Genomic DNA, 22,401 nt, shown 5'->3' on the forward strand with positions numbered 1-22,401 from the left:
AGAGAGAGAGAGAGAGAGAGAGATAGATAGATAGATAGATAGATAGATAGATAGATAGATAGATAGATAGATAGATATTGATAGGAGATAGATAGATATGTGATAGATAGATAGATAGATAGATAGATAGATAGATAGATAGATTACATATTATCTTTTATATAAACATTACACACATATCTATGGAGTGAACATTTGTTCCTTCTTTCTTTTTGGGTATATTTGTCTCTTATATAAGTTAGTAAGTACATGTAGACTAGAGAGCAGAGAATACTGATAGTGTCTTATCCTTGGTCTCAGCTCACACCTCTCCCCTCACTAACATCTAGCCCCCCACTCATACCCTCCTGCTAGCATTAACCATTTCAGCACCACCAGTACTTCAATCTCCTACAATTCTCCTACATGCCCTACTTAACCCATTGCTTCCTTTCCTTAACCCCTTGGCTTCCCTGGATGGTGCTATCTTGCAGGGTTTCTTTGCCTAGTTCGGTTTCCTTATAGCCTGCAGTCTTTCTGGTAAGATGCCACTATGTGTTGAGAAGGTGTTGCTGTTGCCTGCATGCTATATATACAGGTGCCCATAGGCACACATCAGGCTCCCTCCCTGTGATGTCACATTCACAGCTAAACTAAGCTGAGCTTTGTGTTGGGATGTGAGCAGTTCCCAGATCACAGAGCGGATTGGAGCAGCTCCTAGACAAGCCCTCTCTACCTTAATCGGCTTTCTTCTCCTGGACGCGACCCACTTGCAAATTAATCACCTTGGGATCATTCAGGTCTTCAGAAGGAAAGAAACAATCCCCCTCCCCTGCCTGTATCCAAGCCATGGAGACCACTCATGACTTGTTCTCCTGTCCTCCAACACTCTGCACTCTTCCTTCTGTTTGACAGCTTGACATGTCTCCTACAAAGTCATCACCATCTACAAATAATGGTCCCATCACCTCTTAAAGTCAACTTCTAAGGCACCTTCAGCTCCATGTAAGTAAACCTTAGCCTGCGTAGTTTTTAGGAGCAAAAGGATGGATAGACGACTTCGAGTACTCAAGAATTCAAGGACAAGATACTGATGACCTTACCCATGAGAACATTGCCTACAAAAGTGAGAAGAGTAGATGATTTCTCCATGGGAAAAATTGCTCTTTCTAGAGAAGAAAGGAAAAAGGAACCTGGCCGAGGTCCGCTCTTCTGCTTTGATGGGACAGTGAGTATAGTTCTGCTGGGAAGCCATGGTCAAGAACATCTCCAACGAAACTTCTGAGCCCTCAGAAGACACTCATTATAACTATCTGGCCTTGATCTTTGGGCTCATCTTGATTGTCTTTATCATCTGTGGAAATGTCTTGGTGTGTCTTAGTGTCTGTACAGAGAAAGCTTTGAAAACCACCACCAACTATTTCATAGTGAGCTTGGCTGTGGCCGACCTTCTCCTGGCTGTCCTGGTGCTGCCACTTTATGTGTACACAGAGGTAAGTCTGACGCTTTACTTATCTATAGGTGTATACGCCTTATAGAACTAGTCATTGGTATCAGTTTAGAATATAATGTAAGGTTGCGGTAACAATGTACAATGTATGTGGCGGTATGTTTGTGCGGTGTTCCTCAGTGTTATACTGAATATTAGAACTATGTTATGGCAGGACTTATAGTTCTGGGATAGATTGTCCTCTAAAAGGTGGTATAAACATAAAAGTCCAAAATGTATCATCCGGCATCAGTGACTGTGATAAATCTGGTGCATTGTCAGACTACCTGTCTATTACAGTTATAGTATAAGGGGTTAATATAGTAGCTTTTCCATAGTCCTATTAAAGAGGCTTTTCCAAAATCGATATTTATCACCTATCCACAGGGTACATGATAAGTGTTTGATCATTAGGGACTGGACCCCCACCAATCGCAAGAAAAGGGGTCCTGTGCCCCCCATTCTTCCTTAACATACAAACATGTTGAGGATGGTGAGAACTGCTGTTCTATTGAAAGTCTATGGAATTGATAGAGACGTATTACTGAAATTCTGATAGATAGATAGATAGATAGATAGATAATGTAGATAGATAGATAGATAGATAGATAGATAGATAGATAGATATGAGATAGATAGATAGATAGATAGATAGATAGATAGATAGATAGATGATAGATAGATAGGAGATAGATAGATAGATAGATAGATAGATAGATAGATAGATAGATAGATAGAAGATAGATAGATAGATAGATAGATAGATAGATAGATAGAAAGATAGATAGGGTAATAATATGATCGATAATATCTATGGTAAGCCAGATAGATTGAAACCAGGTCTGTGGAATTGATGGAGACATAGTGATGAAGTAATGACAAAGGATACATGGATGGATGGATGGATGGATGGATGGATGGATGGATGGATAGATAGATAGATAGATAGATAGATAGATAGATAGATAGATAGATAGGTAGGTAGATAGATAGATAGATAGATAGATAGGTAGATAGATAGATAGATAGATAGATAGATAGATAGATAGATAGATAGATAGATAGATAGATTCCTAATACCCCCGTTATCTACCCCCCTGAATTCGCCTCTCTATGTCTTTACTAATCATTTTCATTCTATTTCAGTTTCTAGGAGGGGTGTGGACTCTTAGTCTTGTCTTGTGTGACGTCCTCATGACCATGGACGTCATGCTCTGTACTGCCTCCATATTCAATCTCTGTGCGATCAGTGTGGACAGGTAGGAGATCCTGGAATGGGACTAATGGACTATAATACTATAATACTGAAGTGATGCGTTTGATGTCGTCTGCTTTGTTATTATTACTTATTGCCTTTGAGTTTGTCGGCCATGTGTGATGTCACTATTAAGACGGATACTTCTTATACTTCTTCCTTATGCCTCAGTGATGTCCCCAGTTATGGACCTGACCGCTCTCCTGACATGTCTATTTCAGTAAATACTTGCATTCGCCATTATACAAGAATTCTAGAGCATCTGGACATCTCTACTCACCATTCCTCTGTTGTTCCTCTTGGAAATATATGACTTAATATGTAATTACTATACATTTACAACATTAGCTTGCTGCCTAGACCTTGCCTTGGATTGTCTTGGGGTCCTGTTAGTAGGCATTTGCTGTATATTAGGATCCTTTTACGTATGGATCAGGTATACAAGCTGACCCATACGTTCCGTCCTCTGCCCCAGATATCATCTCAACCACCGGAAGTGTCTATATGATAAGAAACTGGGTAATTTTCTAAATAATCTGCTAAATTTATTATATGGCCACATTGGCTAGCTAAAATACTGTATTGGTGCCTATACTTATGGAGTGCAGTGAGCGTACTGTGCCATGAGCCACACATGGAGGGGCGGGGGTTAGGGTCCTACCATTGCTAAGGGGCCCACCTGTGGATTTACTTGCACCTCTGTGTCATTGAGGAACTATCAGACTCATAATAGAAATAGTAATGTCATAAATACTCACAGGGCTGGATAAAGGGCTCCCCTGACTGGGCAGTATAGTCAGTGACCGACTGCTAACTTCAGGTCATAGCTGCTGCTCCGCTGATTACAGTGCAGTTGGGATTTTATTCTCTATCCCCCACCATTCCTGAGCTATAAGTTTTGGTGCCTGATATACTATAGATAGGCTCTGTGCAGCGCTCGTTGACCATTTAGGGATTCCACCCCCCCATTTCACTTGAAAAATGCAAGCAGGACTTCATCTCCACATTTTTTGGGTGTCCTGGGGATCTCAAGGGACCCCGAGTTTATAATCAGGTAATCCATACGAGCTCGTAGAAGACACATGTACATGTTGTGTGTATGATGACTTCTGTATATTGAGAAGTGTCAGGCATCTTTATAGGAAAATAATGGCTTTGTGCCGGCTTACACATCACACACACTACATCATATCAAGCATGCAATACAATTGGTTAAAAACTGAACGGCCTTCTGCATGGCTTAGCATGTGAACATTGCGTGCGCTTCCGGTATCCGCCATCTTAGTCTCTGACCATATTAGCACATACTGCTAAGATAGCTCATATGGCCTTTTAATGAGGTCTAACTTCTTATCGCCATACATCCGCAGATCTCTGGCGGAGAGTCCAGACCTTACAAGATTAATATGTATAAAGTTATATTAAACATAGAAACATCTGGAAATGCTCTAGCCGCCAGGTGCGGCCTTCATGGTAACAAGCAGCATCAGAGGACACGGTGGCTGCACTCCCACGAACATGGCTGAGCGCCCAGAGAATACTATCTTAAACCTTGAAGATTGTCTGAAGGCTCATTCAGCAAAAGTTTTTTAGACAGTTCAAACAAGGCTGTTTGAGGAGACAAGATAGGGGACACACAAAATGGAGTCAAATGATACAAGATGGCGTCTTATCTCTAACCGGTGGAAACCAGGCAGTAGCCCAGCAGACCCCATTATAGTCTCAGTCCATGGGTAGCCACTTTTTAAGTGAATTGGGTTTGCCATTTTCGGGTCTGTTTGGGGACGGAAACCTAAACGTAGGTGTGAACCTAGCGTTAGGTGTGTGGTGTCAGGCAGGAGAGGATAAGGGGTGTTATTCAGAGACAGTCAGTGTCAGAGCTCAGAATTACCCCCCTTGTCTGCTCCTGCCTGACACCACCGACATGACAGTACAGAACCTAAATGGCATATCAGGCACCAAAACTACCAGCACTGATTGTTCAGGAACGGTGGGGGCTATTAAAGGAGTTGTCCATGATAAAATATATATATATATATATATATATATATATATATATATATATATGGCCAGGGAAGGTGAAAAAACAAAACTATACTCACCTGTCCCCGATGCTCCGGTATCTCCAGTGCAGTCCAGTCCACTAGAAGTCCTGCCACAAGTGACCACTAAGGACAATCAGCGGCCTCAATGAAGAATACGTCACTACCTGCGACATCCCATGTCCTTTCCTTAGGCCCCAAAGGCCGCTAAGGCGAATCAAAGAGACACGGGACGTCATAATGCAGCAGGGCCTTCTGGTAAAACAAGACAATGGAGCACCGAGGACAGGAGACAATCGGGGACAGGTGAGTATGTAGTTTTTTGAGTTTTTTTCACCTACCCTGTCTATTATAAAAAACTTTTTATCCTGAAAAACCCCTTTCAATTACACAAAGAGCCGGATTTGGCAGAGGTGCTAGAGTTGATGGAGGACTCCAGACCGGGACAACGTCTTTTGTTATGGTAATGGTGGACTTGCTTGATCTTCATCCATCTTGAGATAAATTCAAGCCTTTGTGGGAACATATCATTCAAGTGAAAGTCTCTGGCTCCCAAAAAACTATTATTCTCTTCCTAGATAAATGTCAGTTCTTTATGTGGGACATTGAGAAGATTCGCTGACCCCATACAAAGTATGGTGTCTTATACTCGCTGTCATGGAGATCAAATAAAGATAAAACATTGGAACAATGAAAGTGCGCAGAACTGAAACTTTCTATCATCAGCCATGTTCTCAGTAGACGATATATTACGTCGTTGCTTCTTACCTGAGATTTCTTCATGAACAATACGTGTTTCATGAGTCGAGACCATAAGGAGAATATAAAGCCATATTTCCTTTGATTTCTGATCCGGGTCAAGGCCATTACATTTTTCCCTGTGTCTTTAATCTTCTCTGATCTTTTAGTAACTATGAAAGGGACTTATATGAAAAAAGAGAGAACAATCCAGCTGATGTACTTATGGCATTTCTTAAAGAAAGTGGACACGGATATCATTCCTAAAATGAGATTACACTTAAGATAACAGAGGATTGTCTTCTGTATTAAGGAATCCAACAGTGGCGCTCGGACAATTCCGTAGGCAGAAAGTTCAAGTAACGATAGAAACTTCTATAAGATCCGGCAGCGTTCCACATCTTGACTACCGATACATGTTTGTAAGAACCATAAAGATAAGAAAGTAAAGTACTTATAAAGTCGGCGTAAGAAGTAGTACTTTGAAGACGTTCATATCTGCGTTCAGTATTCTGTTCAAGGAGTCCACTTGGGAACCCCCGAATGAAAACCTATACACATTAAAAAGCGGTTTAGCTAAGAAACCACATGGACGCCCTAGACAATAATGGGGTCCGTGTCGACCCTATAAAACCACACGGACCCCATTATAGTCTATGGGGTCCGTGTGGTTTCTTAGCTAAACCGCTTTTTAATTCGTAAAGGTTTCCATTCGCTTGGGGAATTCCGAACGCAGCCTAAAGTTTTTAGACATAGAAAAGGAATGTATAGGCACTAAACTAGGAAAGACGTTGAAAAACTCATCTAGAGTCTAGTGCTACTGGACCGGATAACGTGTCATAAAAGGGTATTGATAACATATCCTCAGGATCGGTCATCAAGGAAGGATCAATGAGGTTCTGACACCTGGGACCCCCACCAGTCAGCTGTTTAAAGGGGCCACAGCACTTGGGTTTACATCACACCCCATCTGATTCATACAGTCTCTCCTATTTACTTCTATGGGAAACTTATGGGAAACCAAACTGCATGTCAAATATCTGTTTCCCCATCAACCATAATACAAACAACCAAGAACACCATCAGACCAAAGGGGATTCATAGACTGATCAATAGATAGCTTATATACGTGTCTGAGTACAATTGCCATCCATGATAGGTGGTCTTATTTCTATAGGAAAGGTTGTAATGATATCATACAGATGCTATGACATTCAGTGTAAACAGTAAAGGGGTCACGGCGCATGGCCCCTTCAAGCAGATAATCAGCGGGGGTCGTGCTTGTTGGACACTCAACAATAGTTGTACAGGGTTTGGAGAATTTTTCAAGCTCCTTGTGTTTGCCTGAAGGTGAGCGTGTGTTTCAATCCAGCCAAGAGCTTGTCTAATTCCGAAAAATTTGTAAGACTTGGCATTGAGCCATAAGGTTTTATCCTGATTGATACGGTTGTTTCCTCTTCTAGAAAGGAGCATTGACCTTTGAATTACATTATTTTTGTATTTCAGTTCACCCACAAACTTCTTAACCAGGGCGTAACTTTTTTTTTTTTTTTTTTGTAGATTGTGAGTCCGTATAGGGATCACAATCCACACAAACATGGGGAGAACATACAAACTCCTTGCAGATGTTGCTTCTGGCAGGGTTCGAATCCAGGACAACAGCATTGCAAGGCTGCAGTGCTAACCGCTGAGCCACCATGTTGCCCCAACCAGGATATAACTTGAAGCAACTGGGTCCAATGCAAAATATGTAATGTGGGTCCCACCTACCATGTGCTATCTATAACACTGGTATCTTTTTATATTTTGGACAGACATTGGGTCTCCTGAGGCTCCAGGGCACAATAGCGATTTCTAAAGGGGTTAGGTCCTTAGGATAGACCATCAATAATAGATCTATAGAGGTCCGTCTCCCCCACAGGTCACCGTTACCGATACAGCGTGGTTCACGGTATGTAAACAATGATGTCAGCTGCTCACTTGCCATACAAGCAATATGGCAAACCTTTCTGTCTCAGTACCAGTGACCCACAGGTATCCCAGGTGTCGGACCCCTATAGATCTAATATTGACAACCTATCCTAAGGATAAGCCATCAATGTTAGAACCCGGATAACCCCGGAATTTGACTTCTCTCCTTTAAGTAAACACATGATAAGCTAAGTAATGTATGGCTAGAAGAAACCCGTCCGTCCCCCATCCCATAAATATGAATTCTATCCATTCCATTTCCAGGATTTAATACTCTTCTCTGTTTATTAGGTTCATCGCTGTGTCCATCCCGCTGAACTACAACAGGCGGCAAGTGGATAATCGGCAATTGTTCCTGATCTCCACCACTTGGATTTTTGCCTTTGCTGTGGCTTCTCCAGTCATTTTTGGACTAAATAATGTTAAAGACCGGGATCCCACCGAGTGTAAACTAGAAGACAACAATTACGTGGTTTACTCCTCTGTTTGTTCCTTTTTCATCCCATGCCCTATAATGTTAGTGCTTTATTGCGCCATGTTTCATGGACTCCGGAAATGGGAAGAAACCAGAAAGGCCAAGTTACGGAGTCACATGTCCCCAAGGCGTAAACCACCAAGCCAAACTCTAATATTTGATAGGATAGATATGATAAATCGAAGCCCTACCGACAGCAAGCTGGATGAACTTCATTTATATGACCAGCCGGACTGTCCATTTTCCAAAGCGTATGTGGACAATGGGCATGGGATACAAGCTGTCGCCTACCCTCACCTCAAGTATTCATCAAGCATGGAGCCGGAAAGGAAGCATACCAAGATCAACGGACGGGAGAGGAAAGCTATGAGGGTGCTCCCCGTTGTTGTTGGTAAGTTATTTTAATTATTACATCATCACTCGATTATTTTGGGTCCCCCGCCAGGCTGTGTACTCTCTGGGCCCCCAACAATGGTGTGTGACCACTAAGTCAGTCACTGGATGCAGCCATGGCTCACTACAACCAGTGAATGGCTGAGCCTTTAGATTGTCGTATCCAGAATTCCCGGGCAGGGAAATCATGGAGGATCAGAATGGGACCAATGAGATATTACTAGCTGGACAACCCCTTTAAGGCTCGAGCAAATGACTCCAGTCTTAGAAGCTGCTGATAAAAGTCAGTGAGGTTCGAAAACGTATGAAACATTTGAATCCCAAGATAGCCATGTTAAGTCTAAACATCTCCTTATAGAGGAGAACCATGGTCTATAACATCTGAGGGTACGTTCACATCTGCTCCGATGTCTTCAACGTAAAATTGTCGGTGGACTTTTTTCTTCCATAGGTTTCAGTTTAACACAATGGATACCCGATGAACCCCATTATAGTCAAAGGGGTCCGTTGTTATATCCATTTTAGTGAAATGTCTCTCCATTGTTCTGGTCCTCCAATGGATCCACTGAGAAGAGGGACAATGCTAGCATGAACCTAGCCTTATGGGAATAGCTGTAGACACAGGCCTGGAGACTTAGGGGATCCAATATCCACATAAGAAACCGTGACCCTTATAAATGGCACATGATAGTTTGGGCCTTGGTCCAGGTTTGGCATGGGGTGTCCCATGGACACATTTACAATTACTCTTAGCAAAGACTTTTCGAAGCATCAGCACGATTTCTGTTTACTCCGTCCAAGAGCGCATTAAATTCTATCCATATTAACATGCATTATGATCTTCACAATTAATTAAAATAACTTTAATTAGAATGCATTTATGCAAATATGTATCTGGGATGGAAATCCCTGTCTCTTGGGCTATGGTAGAACTCGCTGTCCCAATAAGGTCTTTGTCTCAAGAGATTGTCCATCTGTATTACGCCAGCAGATCACGTGATGTTCTTAAATGACCCTGAAATGAACTTCTAGGCCGGGGTAATCCCTCTGCCATATTTCAGTATGGATGGTAACAAACAGGCTGAGAAGCCGGTGCTTCTAATAACTCTTTATTAAAACTGCTGACAGGGTGGGAAGCAAATCTACCATTGTTGTAGACCTTATGCTACACCAGCTAAGCCTCATGCATATGGCAACTATATGGTTTGTATGTTCTTAGAGCCAACACGGCCCTATATAGACCAATACGGGCTGTGCCATGACTCTGGCTTCCTTTTAATTTTATATGGAGATCTTCTTAGGTTTTGCGGCATGCTCCATAGTGTATTGGTTTAGAAAAGTCTACAAGAGCAATTTGGGGGAAGTTCATCAAGAATAGCTAGATATATAGTGGCGCACATTTGGAGCAAGGATTTGGCACCACAAGCCAAGACTCGCACCTCTGTTTCCATTTTGTGCGAATGTAGGTAGAGCAGGGTCCTTTATATGGCTAATACCCCATGTAGTGATACGCAGCAAAAAAAAAAGACTTTCCAAGAATATCCCACAGCAGTGGTCCCCAACCATTTTTGGACCAAGGGCCGATGTCTTGCAAGCTAATTTTCCTGCAGACCGGCAGAATGGGGGCAGAGTTTGTTACAGAGTTTAGGGTGGGAAGAAAAACCTCAATCCCGGGTCTTCCAGAGTGGTTCGATCTTGTTTCTCCAGTGTGTTCTCCTCTGGTGGAAATACCTTCTGCTCTGCAACATCTCGTGTCTTCTCCATAGCCAGTGGTCACGTACAGCATGGACTTCCACCAGAAAAAACCACTAGAGAAGCTGGACTGGGCCAGGTTCGGAGACACCGAATCGTGAATATGGGTTTTTTAGGGTTTTATTTTTCTTCCTTCCCTGGCCTCATATTAAGAAAATGGTCATCCTGGATAACCCCTTTAATAAAGTACAGTTAAGACAGGTGGGACCATTACTTAGTTATAGGTCATAACTGCTCTATCTATACTTCATTAAGAGAACTCTCTTCATACCCACCTCATACCCTGCTTATTGTCGGATTTTGTCCTCAGCCCACCCATGATCCAAGCCCCTCCACCCCTTCCAAAAAATTTTTAAAAATTACCTATCAGCTCAGAACTACTTCTATATGGCTTGTCTGGGCCACCATCTTGCTTTCCTGCACGGCCCAAAACTGCAAAGGCATCCTTAGTCAAATTCTTTGTCGGGGCAGAAAGAGAGCAAGAATCTCACGCAGGGGAGCGGAAAAGAATTGTTATATACTATAGTGATGAGTTTTAGGCAGATCACTCTAAAATATGAGTCCTAGTACAGACACACGTACCAGGTATTGACTCTGACCCATGCTGGATACCTGGATCTGCCGGTACAACTTCCAGGATGCCCTTAGGTCCTAAACAGGATCAACCAATCAGTACCATGGTTGTTCTTGCACAGCCGCGACATTGACTCTGCGATCCGGCGCGTTTCCCATGGCTTATCATGGGGAAAGCGCCGGATCACAGGTAAACCTAAGGGGGACTTATGACAAAGCTAGCTGTTCCTTCTGCAGCCCTTCCCATACATCCCCAATACGGGGCTGGTGGCCCAGTACTAACTGGTCCATGGCCCGATACTGGTTGGCAGCCCGATCATTGGAGACTTCTATCCTAAAGAACATTTTGCTGCCTGAGCCTAAGGCCCCACGTAACAGACCACAGCCAAAAAAGTGCTGCACGCAAAACCATGACAGCAACGCATTTCACAGAAAGTCTATAGAGTTTTTCTCTTCAGACTTTCTGCTTCAGTCATTCCTATAGAGAAACCACCAGCATTTCTGTAGGTATAATTGACTTACTGCAATTTCCAAAAACGCAATGGTTTTGGAAATCGCTGCATTTCCTCTGAGGGTATATTTCGGCAATGTGGGGACGGGATTCGTTTTCTAATGGGGCATCTACCTAGCCCGTGCTATTTAGATTAGTGGAATACACTATGTAACAGAGAGACGGTTGTGGCCCCCTCAGGGTCCAGGGCCCGGTAGTAACCGCCACAGCTGCACCCCCCATAGCTACAACCTTGGCTTTGGGTCAAGCATTAGACACATGTCATTTATTGTCATGGTTTACGCTTTGGGAGACAATGAGTTAATTCTGTGGTGTCACCCAAAAGCCAGCTGTTTGGACAGACACCTGCTTAGCACAGAGTGCTTTTGGGAAGCAGACGCCCTTCCAGATGGCAGTGAAGGGTGAAACACCAGACCTTATTAGAGCCAATGATGCTTTGCAGAAGACTGAGCATAAATGGATTAGTGTGACCCTTTGCTTTCTACAGAGGCAGAGAATATATATATATATATATATATATATATATATATATATATATGCTACAGATATAGAAAGTGAGGACAAAAACAGCTGAGGGCCCCTGTGCAAGAACAGTGATGGGACCCTTGTTTTCCAGCACACCCCCTTACACCCCGAATTGTTACCCATGAAGTTCAATAGTTTACCCGCTATCTCATAGACAGTAGAAATCTCCTGTTAAATTGATGGGACCCCCAACTTATTGGGCTGCACCAATGGTATGCCCACCTCACCATAGAAACTCAGGTCTGTACGTTTCGTCACTAATCACAGAAATATTTCATATCTCAGTGCTGCCAAATATTGCTGAGAGTGTCCCGGGTTCTCACATGTTTTTGCTTTAGTCTTAATCCTCACTATTTCACAAGGATACCCAGTGTTTCTGATGGCCCCCGTGTAGGCCGCTGAGCCAGGAGAAGCCCCCAGCCCCTCACCCTCTGCATAAGACATTGTGCACGTAGTGTATTACATATATGGTACATATTTAGTGTACAGCTTATATGTATGTATATGTATTTTATATTAATTTAACGTACTCTGGTGGTCAAATCAATGTCACTAACTGGTATATAGGGGGGGGACAAAAGCTAATAATAATTAAATAATGAATTAATAGTAAATAATAGTAACAACACATTATACTATGTTGGGAGCACTAAAACATGGCGTTGTTCTGTGCACTTTGGAGCCCTATGCTGGGTGTAGTGCACCAACATGGCATATTATTGTATGGGGGGCACTAAAAAGCATTATCCTGTGGGGGTAAGAGCATAATGGTGGTGGGGGGGGCGCATTAACATGGCATTATACTGTATTGGTGGCACTAAGGCTCATTATACTGTGTAGGGAGCACTAATGGAGAATTATACTGTGTAGGGAGCACTAATGGAGAATTATACTGTGTAGGGAGCACTAATGGAGAATTATACTGTGTAGGGAGCACTAAAGGAGAATTATACTGTGTAGGGGGCACTAATGGAGAATTATACTGTGTAGGGGGCACTAATGGAGAATTATACTGTGTAGGGGGCGCTAATGGAGAATTATACTGTGTAGGGAGCGCTAATGGAGAATTATACTGTGTAGGGAGCGCTAATGGAGAATTATACTGTGTAGGGAGCGCTAATGGAGAATTATACTGTGTAGGGAGCGCTAATGGAGAATTATACTGTGTAGGGAGCGCTAATGGAGAATTATACTGTGTAGGGAGCCCTAATGGAGAATTATACTGTGTAGGGAGCACTAAAGGAGAATTATACTGTGTAGGGGGCACTAATGGAGAATTATACTGTGTAGGGAGCACTAATGGAGAATTATACTGTGTAGGGGGCGCTAATGGAGAATTATACTGTGTAGGGAGCGCTAATGGAGAATTATACTGTGTAGGGAGCGCTAATGGAGAATTATACTGTGTAGGGAGCGCTAATGGAGAATTATACTGTGTAGGGAGCGCTAATGGAGAATTATACTGTGTAGGGAGCGCTAATGGAGAATTATACTGTGTAGGGGGCGCTAATGGAGAATTATACTGTGTAGGGGGCACTAATGGAGAATTATACTGTGCAGGGGGCACTAATGGAGAATTATACTGTGTAGGGGGCACTAATGGAGAATTATACTGTGCAGGGGGCGCTAATGGAGAATTATACTGTGTAGGGGGCACGAATGGAGAATTATACTGTGTAGGGGGCGCTAATGGAGAATTATACTGTGTAGGGGGCGCTAATGGAGATTTATACTGTGCAGGGGGCACTAATGGAGAATTATACTGTGTAGGGAGCACTAATGGAGAATTATACTGTGCAGGGGGCACTAATGGAGAATTATACTGTGTAGGGGGCACTAATGGAGAATTATACTGTGTAGGGAGCACTAATGGAGAATTATACTGTGTAGGGGGCACTAATGGAGAATTATACTGTGTAGGGAGCACTAAAGGAGAATTATACTGTGTAGGGAGCACTAATGGAGAATTATACTGTGTAGGGGGCACTAATGGAGAATTATACTGTGTAGGGAGCACTAATGGAGAATTATACTGTGTAGGGAGCACTAATGGAGAATTATACTGTGTAGGGAGCACTAATGGAGAATTATACTGTGTAGGGGGCACTAATGGAGAATTATACTGTGTAGGGGGCACTAATGTAGAATTATACTGTGTAGGGAGCACTAATGGAGAATTATACTGTGTAGGGAGCACTAATGGAGAATTATACTGTGTAGGGGACACTAAGGTAGTGTTATTCAATTTAGGAGACACTAAGGGAGCATTATACTGTGGGGGAGCACTAATGGGGCATTATACTGTGGGGTAATTCTAATGGGGTTTTATACTGCATGGGGTGCACTAATGGGGCATTTCCTTTTAGTAAAACTGTAACGTGCATGATATTATGAATCAGTCATGTCACATTAAGTAAAATATACATTGTCATCATAAGTTATGGCCACGTGTCGTCAAGGCTGGCTCCAGGTTTTGTCAGGCTCTTGGGTGATAGAGCATCAGTGGGCCTGCTGTCATGTTAAAAGGCACAATCCATTAAATCCAGTGAGTGCTGGGATTGCAGAACATCAGATGTGCTTTTTCGGCGCAGTCTCTGTCTTCAGCTGTGTAACAAGGCCAATGTACTACAAGTCCCAGGGCGGAAGGCACGATGGACTGACTTTAGCAAATTAACATGATTAAAACTTTCACTGCTTACCTATCACTTATCTGTGGCCACTTACATACCAGCCGTCCAGTGTCTGTGCAGGTCAGTTACAGAAGTGCTATATCACTTGGAGAAGACAGGAATCAGATTTATAAGGGGAAGCAGACAGGTGGTTGGAGCAAGTTTAGGAAGGGAAGAGATTGACTCTATAGCTGTGTTGGTAATAAAGCTGCACTGATAGCGGCCCAGCGTGTGATGCTCAGTGATGGTGATCAAATGGGAAATGTGTGGGGTGTTCCTCTAGATCTCTACGTATGATACCATGTGCGCTTCCCAGTACCGGATATGTCTCCGCTAGCCTCCAGCATCAGAGTTGTATTTCATTCAGCCACCTGTTACTGCTAATGAATGGCAATGGCACAATTGTTATAGTGATATCTCATTCATGAAGTTGGCGTCATTCTCCCAGGCAGAGACTGCAGCGGAAGACCCGTGTTCATTCATGATAGGTAAAACTCTTATCTGAATTTCCCCATAACAAATTACACTCGGCTGGTGAGTTTTATGGAGCTGTTTATGGAGCGGTGGATTCATTATTCCTCCAGTTTATTACAATTGACTGCTTTGCTATAATTGAATTGAGGATGATTTATTTTTGCATAATTGTGTTCCCTGATGAAAGATATACAATGTATTTTTCAGATCAGGCTGGGTTCACACTACTGTTGTTAATGTCCGTTGCTGTCTTCCGTCATAGGGTGACGGCAACAGACATAAACAACGTAGTGTAAACTGAGCCTTAAAAGGCCTTAAGATAATAGATAAAAAAAATAAGAGACTATTTTGGACTGCAGGCCTAGGTCTAGTCAAGAGTTTAATCATACCTCCCAACCATCCCGATTTCCGCGGGACATTCACGAATTAGGTGTCCTGTCCCGCGGTCCTGGTCGGCGGGAGGTACGTCCCGATTTCAACTCATCAGCATCCTCTGGACGCTGATGAGTTGAACACATACGCGAGTAAAGCAGGAGCTGTCACAGCTCAGCTCCTGCCTTACTGCTGCGCTCCGGCTTCGGTGTGTGTAGGCGCGATGTGATGACGTCACATTGGGCTTACAACTATGTGAGTGGAGTGAGAGAGCGGAGAGAGTGGCGGGGAGCGTTGGAAGGTGAGTGTAAGTATTTGTGTTAAACATTGAGGGGAATGTAATGTAACTGTATGAAACTGGGGGCATATGGGGGGGGGAGAACGGCATCACATTGGGGCAGATGAAGGGGGGAGAACGGCATGACACTGGGGCAGATGAAGGGGGGGACATGAATCTGGGGGTAGAGATGGGGGGACATGTATCTGGGGGCAGAGATGGGGGGACATGAATCTGGGGGCAGAGATGGGGGGACATGAATCTGGGGGCAGAGATGGGGGGGACATGAAACTGGGGGCAGAGATGAGGGGACATAAATCTGGGGGCAGAGATGGGGGGACATGAATCTGGGGGCAGAGATGGAGGGGGGGACATGAAACTGGGGGCAGATAAAGGGGTTATATGAAACTGGGGGAGAGATGGAGGGGGGGTAATATAATTTACAGGCGACTATAGGAGGATTATAATTTGTGGGGGCACATGAAAAATGAATGACAATGGGCGGAGTCAACATAAAAGTAGGCGGAGCTAAGTTTGCTTATTTTGTTCCTCTTTTGGCTCTTCAAAAGTTGGGAGGTATGGTTTAATGCCACATCCCCTGATCGTCTAAGGTACTGGAAGAGTTAGGCTAATGCCCTACATTGCGGAAACGCAGCTTTTTTGCGGCATTTTTTTAAATTTATTATTTTATGTAATTTTAGAATTTATTAAATAGTAAATATGTTTTTGGATTTTACCATTAATATGCAGAACAGAATGGCATATAAAATATTCATACTTACCGACCTAGAGTATCAGGTCTTGTTAGATGCTTCCTCTTCTCTTGGCGTTGTGGTCTGGACTACCTCGGCCCGCACAGTCCATTTACAAGACTGTAATAATATCTAATAGTAGATGTGAGGTCAACAGAAACCAAGGAGATGATGTAGACAATTGCACCCTGGTATGTTCCAAGTAAAGTAATGGTGATGGACTGCATTGTGGAAATAAAGTGACAGGGTTAGCGGAAGGGCTGGCGTGGCATGTTATACCCATGTCCTGCATGCAGAAGGATGCCAACAAGTTACTCTGCTGTGGTCTTGTATATACATGCTTAGGCTATATGCACCTGACTATGTGCCTTACAGTGTGCGCTTTATGGTTTTAATGGCTAGCACACACATATACTGTACATGCTTTTCTATAGCCTCATACATACAACCTAGTAATATCATGGGATGATGAGCCCAGAGGCAAAAGTCAGGACAGGTCCTATTCCTGTTTTGGCAGTCTGGGCTCATTCATTATAATAAAATTAATAAAATTGAAGCCAAGTAAGTGTTACAATCTAACTGAGACATTCTTGGGAAACCTTGGACGTGTAGGTGACCAATAAGCCCCTTGCAGACAACCGTGTGAAAAGTCAGTGTGTTATCCGTCTTTTTCCCATATAGCACACTGACCCATTAACTTCTATGAGCCACTACAACATGACCGTGAATTACCATCCTACTCCTGTCCGATTTTATTGATCCCAGACGACTGATTTAAGTCAATCTGCAGTTTTGGCTTACTGGCCCTTTAAATGTTGTAAAAAAAAAAAAAAAATCCTTTAATTAAGTACGTAATTAGCTAAGCTGAAGTTAGTAGACAAGTGTGAAAGCAGAAGCAGAACATTAGCTCATTGTGAAAGGACAGGGCCGGCGATCCGCTGCTGTAGTGAAGCCTTCTGCTGACGATTAGCCGGAGCTGCTGACATCATTCAGCTCTAAGTCACTCCATTCAATCCCAGGATCCAGTTTAGTTAAGCCTATTTTATAAATAGGTGATGGTCACTTAGGTTGCCTGCTATACTGGAATGTAGAAAAACAGAGCAGCTGTCTGCAAAACGCCACAATATAGCAATTAGGCCCTGTTCACACCTACATCCTGGTTTTAAAAAAATAAATTCTACGTTGGTTCCACCCATTCTCCACTATTTTTCCATGTGTCTCCACACAATATAATTCTCCTACAGTCACCCTAACATTATATGCCCCCACATTATAATGTTCCCCTTCAACTGCCCCACAGTATTAAGTCCCTCTCCTCGTCCTCCAGTTTAAACTGGCGGAAACTAGAGTGAGACAGTAAACTAGGGCAGCTGGAGGGGGACATTAAACAGTGATGGTAGTTTGAGGGGGGGCATTAAACTGGGGGCAACTAGAGACTGACATGTCCCCCTCCAGCTACCTCCCCATGGTTTAATTTCCTCCTCCAGTTGCCCCCCGTTTAATGTCCACTTCTCGATCTGTCCCCACTTTAATGTCCCCCCACCATCTATTCCCATTTTAATGCCCCCCTTAATCTTCCACCATGTTAATGTCTCCCCCTTCATCGGTCACCAGCTTAATATCCCCTCCATCTACCATAGTTTAATGTCCCCCCTTTATCTGCCTTTCATTTGCCCCTAGTTTTAATGCCCCCTTCATCTGCCTTCAGTTTAACTGCTCCCTATCTCTATCTCAATTCCTCCCTCTTGCTCACACATGCTGTCTCTTCTCTCCTCCTTGCCTTCCATCAGTCTCTGTTCCCTCTTTCTGTGTAAGGCCCAGTTCACATCTGTGTTTGGGTTTCTGATCAAGGAGTCCACTTGGGGGCCTCTTGAATGGAAACCTATACACATTAAAAAGCAGATACCTAAAGGAAGCTCGCAGACCCTAGACTATCATGGGGTCCATGTGGTTTCCGCTCAGTTTCTGCTGCTGTGAATAGTCTGTCCCTAACTTTAGGCCACTTCGTAATGCTTATAGGACTTGAGGGATCTTGTCTACCTTCCTGTACGACCTCTCCTTACAGAAGCTAAGAGAAGACTCCCATTCTCCTCCCTTGCTCACAATGGTCTTGCCCATTTAAGGGGAGGTTCACTCCACCGTTATTTAATATCCAACTAAACTAAATTAATATCCAACTGAACTAAATTAAACACACATGACAGAAGACAGCATCTGCCATATTGTTTACAATCAATGGGAATGGACACAGGTGAACGGGGCTCTCACTAATCCTTGAGTGACCTGTGTGAATGGAGCCGTGCACTCTCAGCCACCATTGTGTTCACTTCAAGGGGACTGACAGAGATAATGGAACCCAACGCCATGAACGGTTTTTGCCACTGCACGGAAGTACCGAAAAGCACATGGCGCTGGGCAATTTGTTTTAGTACCTGCATTTGACTAGGTACCAAGCAAGCCATAGTGGTGCATACACAGGGACTGCACAGAGTCCGTGCAGCTCTGAACTACAGTTCTACTAGACGTGAAAAGCTCCATAAAATGGTGTCCAATGGAGCCCGATACCTTCATCTAGTATCAAAAAATAGAGCCCCACTACGATACCGTATTACAACTTGGATATTGCATAGCGTTGTAATACACTAGTCTGCATACATGAGGCCTGGTCCATCACTGGTCCAACAAGACTAGAAAAAAAGGCGACCGTCATGGCCACCTTCTACTACCTTAGCCCCGGCATGTAGGATCTCAATGAGTGCAGCACATAAATGAGCAGAAGGGAAAATTCTAACATATTTTATATAAAATTAGATTAGAGACACAAACCATCCACTCTTTTCAAGCATAAAAGTCATCGCTATAATTAGTGTATTACGCCGGCTGCCCTTTTCCATAGCATGATGTATTAGCATCGTAACGTGCTCCAGTTGACAATGGGACTATAGTGATAAGAGATCCCATTTATAATAGCTATGACAGTCTAATTGTCGTAGTTAATCTTGACTAGTGCCGGCTGTATGGAACAAAGTAGTGCAGAAATATTCTATTGCCAGGATTTAATGTCCCCCTTCATCTGTCACCAGTGTAATGTCCCCCTTTATCTTCCATCAGCTTAGTGTAGATCATCGGTGGCCCTGTTTGGGCAAGTCTGAACTGCTTTCATTATACTCTGAGGTCTCTTCACAGCCCAGGGTACAGAGAAACTGAGCAAACAATAAAACCAATGTTACTCACCTCTCCTGGGCTCTGGTGCAACTCCCTGTTCTCTTCGGGTCTTTTGAGGGACGTCAGAGACCGCTGATGCCTGTGACTGGGCCTCAGCCGTTGCATGGCATCGTAGTTTGCTCACCTTCCATGGGCCTTGGCTTATTATACTCTTGGGGAGAAGACAACAAATTTTGTGAGGTTTGCCCGATCCATACTCGTGCTTTAAAAGGGGCATGGTCTAATTAATTATCATTAATTGTAATTAAGGTTAAAGGTATAATATTTTATTTATCGTTGTAGTATTCTTGGGTGAATAAGGTCTTGGTGACTTGTGTAGACAACCATCACGGCAGGTACATGTCTATTATGACCAAGTGTATTGTCGTAGCAGGGCTCTGGGGCTCCGTTCCAATCTGATAATTATAGCAGGTCTTATCCTAATCCATGATATCTGATTGGAACGGGAGGAACCGGCCATAGAAACTAATCTGATCTGAGTGCCTTTGACCTGCACACTCGGTCGTGTGCATGAGGTATTACCCTATGTACTGCATTGTATCTTCACATCACCCAAACTCAGCCTGGGTTGTTATACTGGTAATAATCCAAGTCCTAATCTAGTCTTAATACAATTGTTCTTACTGTATCCACGGAGTATTTCATGACTTTTATTTCCTCCATTTCAGGTGCATTTCTCTTCTGCTGGACGCCATTCTTCGTGGTACACATCACCCGAGTATTGTGCGAGTCTTGTTATATGCCTGCACCTCTCTTCAGCACTGTCACATGGTTGGGATATGTCAACAGCGCCCTGAACCCGGTCATCTATACGATATTCAACACAGAGTTTAGGAACTATTTTCGCAAAGTGCTTCGTATATGCTGCTGATCCTCGTGCGACTTGTTCTGCTGGCTGAAGGAATTGGTTGCTCTGAGCTGTACTGTACAGACTTTGACATGTTTCAGTTCACTCAGCAAAACGGTAGGAGTCTCCTGCAGGAAACGGAGACAAGTGAATGTCATCTCTCGGCTTAAGCCATTCCAGATCTGGAAACCTTCCTGGTTTACGTAACATGAAGAGCTACTAAAATCTGTAATATGGTGTCCAGTAGAGATGCTGAAGAAGCAGCCGATAGACTATAGAAAGGGGTAAGCGTGTCATGTGGCGTCCATGATGTCACCACGATGTCATCCATATGGAGTTCTAAGATGGGTTCATCTATAAACGTATCACAATTAGCTTTCCATAAGTGGAAGTATATACTAAGTTGCTTTCTCTACAGACATAACCCCTTTCTGCTGTGCAGAACCAAAGGAGAAGACCACTATGTCCATAACTTATTAGTCATTTGAGGGGGGTCTTGGAATGAAAAAATAAACAGCTTTGTGTTGTGATGGACCACACCAGTACTTGAGAAATGTAAGGCTGCTGTAAATCAATGTCTTATAATCCAGGAGAAGAAAGATTTTATATAGAGCAATAAACAGATTGTTTGATATAAAAAGTCCAATCTCATTTATGGGAATAAAAACTAAAATTGAATGGGCCAGGGCAACACGGTGGCTCAGTGGTTAGCACTGCAGCCTTGCAGCGCTGGAGTGCTTGGTTCGAATCCTGCCAGGAACAACATCTGCAAGGAGTTTGTATGTTCTCTCCCTGTTTGCATGGATTTCCTCCCATTCTACAAAGACATACTGATAGGAAAAAAAAAAAAAAAAAAACTGAATGGGCCACCGAGTTATAGTTTTGCTATTGTCAGGACAGTGGTACAGTCCGGTACATTCAGTCCCGCTGTCCTGGGCAGTGGGTCCAGGCTACCCCAACATCAACTCATTGGTGTCCTGAGTTGAAGACAATGGTGAAGCAGGGGGCCATCAGCTCTCTGCGTCACCATTCATCCAGTCTCTGCTGGTGCGATGTGATGACGTCACTTACATTGCGCCTGCAGCTCCCTGAAGACTCTGGGCCAGAGAAAGCAGGAGAGCCAGGAGAGGTGAGTATTTGTGTTTTAGTTTGGTAGCAGAGGAACATATTGGTTGGGCATCTGGAAGGGGAACATTATACTGTGGGGACAGCTGAAGGGGGCATAAAACTGTGGGTGCAGCAGGAGGAGGACATTAAGCTCACCTATTGGAGATAGTTCCCAGTCAACCAATACCTTGCTTTGCACCCAAAACAGCTGTCTACAGATGGGTGTCTTCCCGTCCTGATGAAGGGGCTCATGTTATTTCCTTAATCATATTGCATTATTCCTATAGGCCACCTGAATGAAGATTCTTCCTATGTGTAGAGGGTTAATTTGCATTCCAAAAAGGAGACCCTAATATCTTAGACAATCTATGGTACGTACAGTTGGCTTCCACCTATTACATGAGTCACATAGAGCAAGGGCACCCAGTGAGAAGCCATATTTCTCCGGCTAGTACCCAACAGGTATGATAACATTTTGATGGCTCAAATTAGACAAATTTTACCTAAAAAGAGTTAAAAACTGTCTTGGGAGCACAAGGAAGTTGTAACGGTTAGTCCTGAAGAAGTCCCATAGGAGCAAACCGAAGGAAATAATAGGAGCCATTGGATGACACTAATTCCTTAGTAGCTACAGTTATGGTTTGGGATACAAATGGTCATTCTACATCTAATCTGAACAAGACAAAGGAGACCAAAGAAAACCCCAAAAACCACAATAGGCGGAGGTGACGCAGTACAACAGTTTATTGAAATTCTATATAAAACAACCGCTCTCTGCGAATTCAGAAGAATACTTTAGGAAATGTGAGAATTCTCAATCCTCTCGTCGCACACATCTATACATTCGGCGTCACCCATACAATCATCAATGTAAACAAGGTATCAAATTCTGCAATAGAAAAATTACTCGGCCCATAAAAGCCACATGTCAAAATGCCCCACAATCCATTGTGGACAAAGTGCGGTGAAATAAGA

At 43.3% G+C, this 22,401-nt stretch overlaps 1 protein-coding gene across 1 annotated transcript; it reads left to right on the top strand.

Annotated features, from left to right (window-relative positions):
* The first annotated feature begins 759 nt into the window (after positions 1–759).
* DRD4 (dopamine receptor D4) lies at positions 760–20,393 on the top strand. The gene is made up of 4 exons (XM_075281237.1): positions 760–1,472; positions 2,615–2,727; positions 7,766–8,340; positions 20,141–20,393. The coding sequence occupies exons 1-4, from the start codon at positions 1,233–1,235 to the stop codon at positions 20,341–20,343; spliced, it is 1,131 nt and encodes a 376-aa protein (XP_075137338.1). The 5' UTR covers positions 760–1,232; the 3' UTR covers positions 20,344–20,393.
* Positions 20,394–22,401: the final 2,008 nt, after the last annotated feature.

The sequence above is a fragment of the Leptodactylus fuscus genome, chromosome 7, assembly GCF_031893055.1.
Source record: "Leptodactylus fuscus isolate aLepFus1 chromosome 7, aLepFus1.hap2, whole genome shotgun sequence".
Taxonomy (NCBI): domain Eukaryota; kingdom Metazoa; phylum Chordata; class Amphibia; order Anura; family Leptodactylidae; genus Leptodactylus; species Leptodactylus fuscus.

Bases quoted from the DNA above. Each gene is read 5' to 3' on its own strand.
- DRD4 (XM_075281237.1), top strand. From the start codon at position 1,233: ATGGTCAAGAACATCTCCAACGAAACTTCTGAGCCCTCAGAAGACACT. The intron at 1,473-2,614 runs GTAAGTCTGACG...ATTCTATTTCAG, and splicing joins CACTTTATGTGTACACAGAG to TTTCTAGGAGGGGTGTGGAC. The intron at 8,341-20,140 runs GTAAGTTATTTT...CCTCCATTTCAG, and splicing joins GGTGCTCCCCGTTGTTGTTG to GTGCATTTCTCTTCTGCTGG.